At 38.0% G+C, this 10,195-nt stretch overlaps 1 protein-coding gene across 1 annotated transcript; it reads right to left on the bottom strand.

Annotated features, from left to right (window-relative positions):
* Window positions 1-290: 290 nt before the first annotated feature.
* Window positions 291-9,305, bottom strand: LOC139717333 (organic solute transporter subunit alpha-like). The gene is made up of 8 exons (XM_071628839.1): window positions 9,284-9,305; window positions 7,144-7,212; window positions 5,972-6,132; window positions 5,452-5,525; window positions 4,883-5,041; window positions 4,044-4,155; window positions 3,353-3,605; window positions 291-2,636 (listed from the first exon to the last, which is right to left on the bottom strand). Exons 1-8 carry the CDS (start codon window positions 9,303-9,305, stop codon window positions 2,233-2,235), a joined length of 1,254 nt encoding a protein of 417 aa, XP_071484940.1. The 3' UTR covers window positions 291-2,232.
* Between the last annotated feature and the right edge of the window lie 890 nt (window positions 9,306-10,195).

Below are 10,195 nucleotides of genomic sequence, written 5' to 3'. Positions count from 1 at the left end.
GCGATAACAGTCTAACGAATGTTTGGTGAATGTGAGTGTAGAAAACAAATCAGCATAGCCACAACGATATTTTCTTGTAAAACATTTATTATGGTTAACCGAAAATAGTGCAAGATTTACAACAAAACTTTGGATAGTATACAATTATAATCACAGTGTTGCGTGGGATTTTTCCAAATAGTTAATGTACGGTTGATCACACGTATCTATTATCAAGACTGAATTGAATTGACCCCTACCCCCACCCCACCCAAAAAAAGAAGATGCGAATCCTACGTGAACAGTAAGAAATAGTAAAAATGTTTTAAAAATGATACAAAATGCGTGATATACATTTTCTTTGTCGCACAGTGGAAGAAACATGATGAGAAACACTCTGGTCTCATCATGAGACATTTAAGTCATAATTCAGTTCAATTATAAGATATTCTATACAGATAATACAAACCTACATGTTGCACCTACATAGAGAATAGATGCAATGCAGCAAGCACATTGGTAATTATACCAATGTATGTCAGTGACATACAGAAGGAAACTTTGCGTATTCATTGAAAGTGAAGCTCACCGACAGTGCCTGCCTGTACGTGTTTCTTCGTCTTTTTGCGTTTTGAGATTATTTTAAACTAAATTCACCTGTCTCTTTACCATGTGTTTGTTATGGGATATAATGTTATGGTTGTCGAATACAGCTGTTTGCAAGGCTTGTAGCTGAACAGTAACAAGCACATTTCTTTCTCTCTGGTTTTGAGTAAGTTAGTGTGCAACACATTTACAAAAATAGGCAATAATGATACAACAAATATACAGAAATCGGTAATAATGATACGGTAGATTGCTGAAATATAAAGTCCATACAGAATAGTAAAAATACACGATAGTATACGTTTAACGGATGTAGACAGCCTCCTTAGTCTACGAGTAGCATTTTTCTTCAGAATGCGTGAAACACGAACAGTGGTTAAGTATCAATTTTGTAATACAAGAGCAGCAGGTAGAATCGACAACTTCGTTATCATGGAATAAGTGAATACATTTCATAATCTTTATTTACAAAATATAATAAATAAAATCATGTTTGGTGCGTACTCAATCGTTTAATGCACTTCTTAAAACTTATCTTTTCCCTGTTGATTCCTTCCTTAAGTTAATGTGCTGAGTGTAACCTAATTATTGTAAGTGCTTATTTACTGGTACACACTTGATTTATGTTATGTTATTCTTGTGTTTTGACTCGTCTGTTATCTCTCATTTTTCCTTTCGTCTTTTCCCTTTGCGCTTAGAAACACTGTATTAAGCGCATTCAATGTATTATTTATATTCATTTACTTAATGTGTATTTACTCTATCAAAAAAAACCCATCAGATTCCTTTTATATTGAATCGGACATATCTCATTAATCTCGACTTAAGTCCTGCAATAATTAATACAAACTGTACTCGGAATTCATTTGGAATGATAATTTCTATACAACTGAGGACAGGTCTTTTGATAAACATTATTGCTATTCACAAAGTGACACTTGCTCCCTGTTGGGAGAAATTTGTGTGCCTCAGATTATCTTCCAAATATATGAATCAGGGGAGCACGTTGGGTTCTGATCACCCCATGCATGTAAGGTGATAATCTTGCCGTCATTTGCATAATTTGAGGGGACTAAAACGACGCCCTCTATAGGTCAGGCAGGATTCAAATGAAACCTTAAATTAAGCATTCTGGGAGAGTTTTGTCAGGATTGTTATATAATTAAGTTTTTTAATATAAATTTCTACATTTGCGTGAGAACTTTTAAGTCTGCCAGAAGAATGCGAACTAGCACCTCCCATGATTCCATACCTGAAAACGAACTAAAGTTGATGTTTGATTTGAATTATATCATGTTTCGAGTCAACTGTTTTCGAGTCAAGGGGGGGGGGGGGGGGGGGTGTAGCAAAGCGTCATCGTTAGGTTCTTCGTGATAACATCCAGGGCATCACCAAGCAAGCGATTGAATGTCGGGCCTCTTCAACGAAGAAATTCGAGGAGACTTGAAAGTCTTTCTTGAGAATGTTATCACATCTCGAGTCAACTTTTAAGAATAAAGTTTTGGTATGTGTTCATCAACCCACTGTCCAAGAGAGATGAGGTTTTCATGGAACGACTCATTTGTCCAGTTTATTCTGTGGTTCGCAAGTATTTACGTAGTTGAGAAAACACCCATATCACGGTGCAGAGACAAAGTCTCGCACGAATCACAACTTTTTGTCCTGACTAGTCTCACCCTCAGACGCTTCATCTACTGAGTTTGCCTTCATTGAATCGTCGACGTCATCAGCCCCTTCGTTGATGTATGACACTTTATTGTTATTGTTGTTATTTGTTACTACGACCACATCAACGTCCTTGACGTCGTGCTCAAAGTCCGCCTTATTCTTGACGCCGTACTCGGGGTCCCTGATACCGTTGCTGAGGTTCGAGTAGGACTCCTTTTCACCGGTGCCCATCACGAAGGCGTCAGAGTTTCGCTTGCTCGGGTGAAGATGGTGATCGGGGTGATCCATACCCGCAGGCGTGCGGCCTACCCGCTTCCGGAAGAAGAACCGGGCGAAGAGCATGAACACCACCATCTCGACCACGGTCAGGAGATCGCTGATGTCTGTCACGGCAAAGATGAAGGAAGGACACATGTCATTTATATTAATATGTTCACCTTTCGTCTGGATTTGTTTGTTTATTTCCATCTAAGAAGATGGCTGCGTAGCCCATATTCAGCTACCTTAAGCTGGTCTTTCATGGGGTCCAGTTGGATGTGAGGTGGGACCACTTCACGGGGTTAAACACCCTGCTCTTTGCGATGAATGAATGAAGCGAGATTTTTTACGTGCATGATTGTTACTCTCTCATACACGGGACCTCCATTTTATGTCCTATCAGATGGACAGAGTGTTTTGCCTCTTGCTAGAGGGGATGGTGTGCTTACACACAACATTGCTCAGTCCAGACTCGGGTTCAAACCCGGGCCCTTAGGATCGCGAGGCAGACGCGCTACTGACTGAGCCAACTCACCGCCCTGGATACAGAAAGGATTGTCATCCTCTCGATCAATTCAGTTCAATTCAGTTTGATTGTTTGTGAAATAGAGATGTTGTATTAGTGCGCCATTGCTGGGAACAAGCATCGATGTGATTAAAACATTTAAACATTTGTAAAATAACAAAACAATAACATGTCGTGCGAAGAATTTGAGTGAAATTGTACGCATCTTCAAAATTTCCAGCAATCCAGGAAACGTTCGTTTCGTTTGTATAATAAGAAAAACGGGTCATTTTGGTCCAGTAGAGGAAACTCAAAACATTTTGTTATCAGACTTACAATAGCCCCTCGTAAGCGCCGGCATCGGATACTCGCAGCTGACGGCGCCGGTGAGCACGGGGATAGCAATGATCAGAAGCTGGCCTGTGATGAGCACCAGGACCAGCTGTACCATGAAAAACTTGGACTGAACGTTGTAGCCCTCTAGCGGCTTCTTGGAGATACGCATGAGGATAATTACACCGTAGAGGGCGACGAACGTGGAGCACAGAGCGATGACCGTCAACCACACGTACGCACTGTCCGCAGCGAACTATGATGAAAAGGATATTAAGCCAAAATAATACGAATATCATGACAGACTGTCTGCTTTCATTCCTTCAAATCCATCTACATCTAATCGTACATTTGTTTCCTAGCTCAACCGAAAGGTTATTAATGTTATCACATGATGATAATTGTCCCAAAATGAGTTGATAATGGAAGTTAAAAAACGATGCTTTGTTTCTCTGAGTCAACGGAACAACTTAGAAAGAGTTAGGGAGATTTGACCTTTTAAGAAGTGGTTGATGCTGTTGACGTGTTTCTTGATGTTTCTTGATGAGTCCATGTTTTATGATAATACAAACTACAAAATGAGCTTTTGAGAATATTGTAAGTTCAGGTTATGACAATTAATGAAATTATTAAGTTACAGCTGGCGGAAGGGTAAGAATGGGAGGGGGAGTGGTGCCAGTGTGAAGGTACTTACCAAGCCAGGGACGTAGGTTCCGTTGGCCCAGAGAATAAGAGAGATGAAGTTACAAATCGGTCGCACGAAGGCCACTTGCAACACAATACGTCTCAGCCTAAGAAGGTTGCGACTGTCAGAGACAAAGAAAAAGTTGATAACTTGATCACTTGATATCGGTCTACCGTCACACCTGCCTAATTCGTTTCTAGACTCTCAGCAAGGACGATCCTGGCTAAGAATAATTCTGCCCTGTCGCAATGTTCCTTGGCAAGTTGTTTTATCCACTACTTAGAATGTCTCAGTTTACCAGGGTGATTAAATAGGCACATTATTAAGCTGGATTTAAAGCAACACCACCACCGTCACCACCACCACCACAACAGCAGCAGCAACAGTCGCAACAACAACAACAACAACAACAACAACAAGAGCTTTGTGCTTTTCTCCTTACACGCTGAATAAGATATGTCACACTGAGGGAGCATACATGTAAGACCCAATTGGTATATTACCGCAAAAGCAGTGCCTCACTCATTATGTACCCCGCCGTTTCGGATGTTGTTTTTTCGCTAGAAACTTAACACTTGCAAACCTACCTCTCTCTAGTCTGAAAACTCCCCTGGAATATAAACCTTCGTGTTCCTATTTATTTTAAACCATCTTTCTATTCTCCACTCATGGGAAGAATTGCATTTTCAGTCATAGCAAAGGCTGATTTTCAGAAGGTTTTTTAACTCAGAATAAACAGGAAACAAGAAAAAAAAAGGAAAATAATAAAAATTAAAACAATCGCCTCTCATAAAATGAGCAAATGACTTAAATTGCAATGTGAACAGTCAATGATAACATTGTCTTACGCATTCATGTCCGGCTGAGGCAAGCACGGGACGCAGCAGAGGAGTGGCGGGCTGGCGACCGGTATCTTGGTATCCTTCAACTTGATCAGCAGCTGCTCTCTCCCACCAAAGTAGCCAACAATCAGCATTAGAAACTGGTACAGTGCCACGGAGAAATACCTGCAATGGTTTAGGATATACAAACTCTTTTATATTAGCCTGAATGCCTTCGTCAATTTCATGTCATGATATTATACTTTTGTAATCCGGTAATGTTATGTAATTTCTTAACATCGTGGTTTTTTTTTCTACGCCTAAAGGTTTGATTATTGTCGCATCGGGTTGGAAACTGAACAAAATATCAATGATTTTATTGTAGCAAGAAGGATTTGTACCGTGATTTACAAAAATAATTGAGATCAACTGAATAGGATCGTGAAAGCTATGTAATGCATCACTTTTTATCCAAACGTTGTTATATGATTATGATATACATGAAAAAAAAATGATGCTGATAATAATATTGATAAAGATAACACTGATTTGGTTCACATGGTTACATCTCCAAGCTGCTGAGAGTTGTGACTTACAGTGTGGCTGTGAGATACGTGATCAAGTGGGCCCGGGGAATGTACAACGCCAGCAACGAAGTCGTTGAGTACACCTTGAGATAACAAACATGAGTTTGCAAATTCAGTTTTTGTTGATTTTTATCAGATATATACACAATAAGGTATACATACACTGAAAATTGGACTCTTTCACTGATTTCTTAATATGAAACATGAAAGTGACAGAAAAAAAGTGACATAGGCTGATAATCGCAGATTTACCCATATCACCTGGACTTCTCGTAAGAAAACTAGGGTGAAGTGACGTAGTATCCACATACCAAAATCAACGGACACATCAGCGTTTGAGTTTGAGCCTCTAACATACTAATAAACAGCTTTCGTGTGGACCATCACATTTTAAATCAATGTTCTCTGTTGTCTTGATGCTTTCTTCGATCAAAAAAAACCCCCCGCAATTATTCTCATAGCTCATCACCAATTGACCCTGGATATGAGCCTACTGACAAAAATACGTTGACCATTTGACCATACTTACTGGATAGATACCGAGAATGACCAGGAGTCTGACCCTCGTTCGACTGTCGTTCACTTTCTTGTTGATGTAGTAGCCAGCCTCGAGGTACATCAGCACCGTGGACAACGTGAAGATTGACATAAACACGATCAGGACGATTGCTGGCGTATTACTCGAATAATCTAGGAACGCAAGGAATTAATAAAAGTCAGAAAGTGAAGATGAGAAAACTGGCTTCAAACAATGGCGTCACGATGTCCTAGCAGCACAGTTGCTGTTATCATTAATTTTTAATAATCTGTTGACGCTTATCATTATTTCTGCCTTTGAAAGCTTGACCGGCATTATATTCTTGTATGCAGTTATAAGGTATTCATGTTAGAGAATTCATGAGAATCATTTCTCCTTTAAAACAGTGAAAAGAAGGGCTGCAAAGATTTTTGTTTGACAACTTAAATGAATGTCAAGTGAATGCCATGTACTTGACTACTGGAGTACATTGGTTATGTGAAGTTATAGATAGAATAACTGTTGTAAAGCAGTGCTGTTATCAAGAGGTCGATAAAAGAAACAGTATCAATACGATTTATATCTTCTAAAAATTGCCCTATTACATGGGACTGATTCTTGTCAATAAATTATATAACATCCGTACAAATTTTTTTGAATTATTTCTTGAGGACCTTGCAACAATGTATTTTGATGATTTTCCCTATGTACTTATAGTTATTTGAATCCAGCTTAAAGGGATCTTACAGTTTTGGTTGAGACCTAATCTTGGGTTTCTAACATTTTTTGGTGAAATAATGAGAAACCTCTTATGAAATATAGGAGAGAATGTAATTCTATGAGGAATTCAACGTTTATTTGATGAAAACTGGTTTTGAAATGGCTGAGATATCCAAAAAAAAAAAAACATTTCTAATAAAGTGTGGGACCCACACTTTATTACGAATGCTTTGTTTTACTTTGTTTTTGGATGTTTCAGTCATTCCAAACCCGATTTTCATCAAATAAACTTTGAATTCTTCTTAAAATGGTATGCTCTGTACTATATCATAAGTATTTTCTTGTTATCTCAGAAAAAGTTAAAAGCCCAATTCTCATCTCCACCAATACTGTACTATCCCTTTAAGATGTTAAGTCAGTCGAGGAGTGGGGCCCCTCTTTTCAACGAGTCAAACACTACTTACATGCAAAGAGCTCCTCTGAAGAGGGTTCTACAACGGTGCAGTTTGCCATGGCGACGCCTGGAAACCAATCTGATGTAGGGAGAGAAATAGTTTGTGGTCTTATAAGTATAGAGGTTATCGTGACAATATTGAAATATCTCATAAGCAGTCGAACTCACCTTATTGTTGTTATCAAAACACCAAACGCAGAGTGACGATGCAATTTGGTATTATTAAGTGTGGGTGTGATCATTGTTCCGAAGAACCGTTAATCTGGAGATGAAATAAGGTGCGTTATTCCGAAGGTTCGTTATTCCAAAACACACAAATTCCATTCACCTACAGTTCACGTTCGTTAATACGAATATTAATCGTGGTATTTTCCGAAGTTTCGTTATCATGAATGTTCGTTAATTCAAAATTGAACTAATGATCGTTATTCAAAAGGCTCGTTCATCAGAAAATGAAAATAAGATTCGTTATTCCAAAGGTTCGTTAATCCGAAAACTAACAGAAAGTGCGTACTATCGAAGCTTATTTCATCTGTGCATTAATGAACCATCGGTGTATCACGAACCTTCGGAATAACGAACTCCGGTAACAAACTGTTATGTCAGTGTTCTCTCTCCCTCACTCCTTCTCTCTCTCTCTCTCTCTCTCTCTCTCCCAGTCTCTAATGATTAAAATCGCTATTTTTTTTATAGTGAATCGTCACACATTGATCGTAATTTGAGAGCAACCCGGCAGTTCAAATACAAGATTAGAATTGTAATGCCATTGGCGTGTGGTCATCGTGATTTCCGGTGGTCAGTCACTCAGGTGCTATTTACGATGTCCGACATCTGAATTCCTCGCGGTTGATATAAACACTTTACAAGGTGTTAATTGAGTTCTCAGTCATCATTAATTACCGCATGGCCTATATACTTTATAACAGGACATTGGGACTAATGGGGTTGCCCTGTTCTATGAATCACATTTGGAGAATATACTCGTAAATGTCAAGTTGATTTATATTTTCATTGCAACCCCCCCCCCCCCCGTTCGTGAGTGATGAGTGTGATAGTTTAAACACAATAAACAATAATATGCGGTCTTTGTGTGTCGAGTATTAGAAGGTAAATAATATTTGCAATAGCAATGGTTGCAGGTGTATAACCTTTGGGTGATTAAAAATATATAGCTTAATAAATAATTAACAAAATAATTCACAATATTGATAAGTGGGATATTTGTTGCCAAGCCAGAGGTATACAGTAGGCATATCATTGACGTTCATGCTAGTCATCGGAAACTTAAGTCAGAGTGTCGGTCAACTCTCTTACAAGCAGCATAATGATTTCATGAATTCGTGTAGATACAATATGTTATATTATAATAATTGTTTTGCTAAAATGCAGATAGTAGCTACTGAGGATTGTTTTACGGAAGTATAGTACATACACCTGAGTCGAAGAAACTAATGGTTCTACTTATAAAGTAATTTTCATTGATGCCTTAACTTTATCATGTAGGAGGTTTGATGCTCATAATTCGGTCCAGGGTCGACGTAAAGATTAAGGAGGTCTCGCATTGATGTTAAAAAGTGAGGAGTATATATAGGTCTATTATAGTGTTTATATCTTTATGTAAACGTCTTTATTGCTTCTGAAAATCTCGATAGCGATTATGCTTGTCGATAAAAATATAGGTATTGACAAACACAGATACATGAACAAAAATCCTGAATATCGCTCCTACCAGTATTTTGGGTTTTGCAACTGTATCTATTAGTCATTTTCGATGACATTATTCGACGACAATATTTGTAAGTGAGGAAAGCAGGTGTCAAATAGTAACACCTTAACAATACATTAATACAATCCAGCTGTAATTCATTGTAATTTTATTCGTTATCCGTTTCCACACAGTCACGCTTTGTGCTTAATCCTGGCAATCGTTCTGTATTCAAATTAAGATGTAACTCATGTAATTATAATTAGAATGATGATAATTGTTGAAAACAGTCATACTATTGACTAAGATACTATATAACTCAAAGATGTTAATGAAATTGCAGAAAATTGATATATTTGAAAAAATGGCATACAGAGAACAAATTGAACCAAATCGAATCAAAACTGACAATTGCGACCGTGTCATGAGGGGTAAATTAAGATACAGCGGGCAGAGGGATTAGTCATATCGAAACGAAAACACAAATCGCAGAACGGAATTCACAACGGAAGCTTTCAAGCATTGCGTAATCTTGCATAAGTCCCTATAATAATGCTTTAAACTGCTACAACTTTGATTTCATTTGCTACTGAGTGGCCCGATCCTTCCGATCGATAAATTTCGAATTTCATGTAACTTCTTCTTCTTGTCTTCCGTTATCACATTCTATTATCATGAGCTCATATTGTACAAGTGCTGTCTGTATTTGATTTTCTGGATTATGGAATTGGTTATCAAAACACCACTTCTCCGCCATGAAAATGATAGAGATGCAAATATTTTCCCAGTTTTTTAACATCGGTATAAAGGTATAATAATGGAGCACCTTGAACGGAATACCGATAGGTGAAATCAATCACTGTCGAGTTTAAAGACCCTTATAACAATGCGGCTCTTCTAAGGAGGTCTTGACTTGTTAGCTTTGGATATTTGTGCATCGTGTGTGCATATAATAGACGACGTACCCGCACTCTAATTCCAGAAAGGCAATACAGTTTTCATGGCCGAATCATTATTTCATGTATCTTATATACTGAAGACATCAGAATTCCTCCGTGTAGATGTATCTTTCTGTCTATCCTACTTTGACAAGAGGTTTATACTGAGGAAATTCACCAGACAACTATATTTCAATCTGAATGAATAAATTTCTCGCCAAATCTCGTTCGCTCTCTAAGATAATTATCATTAAGAGATCCAAAGACACAATCTAATGGCGATCACAGCGTTCAAGAAAAATAATTTATTCATGACAAGAGACAGTAACAGCAAGCTTGATAGAAAAAAAAAAATCGCTAAAGAATCTAGAAGATGAAAAGTTGATATAAACATTCCGAAGATTCAAGCACAAATTTCA

Source organism: Diadema antillarum, unplaced genomic scaffold, assembly GCF_040938485.1.
Source record: "Diadema antillarum isolate AM-2024a unplaced genomic scaffold, OU_Dant_1.0 scf00000074, whole genome shotgun sequence".
NCBI lineage: Eukaryota > Metazoa > Echinodermata > Echinoidea > Diadematoida > Diadematidae > Diadema > Diadema antillarum.
The sequence above is the reverse complement of the archived record's forward strand: the minus strand, read 5'-3'. Positions and strand labels throughout refer to the sequence as shown.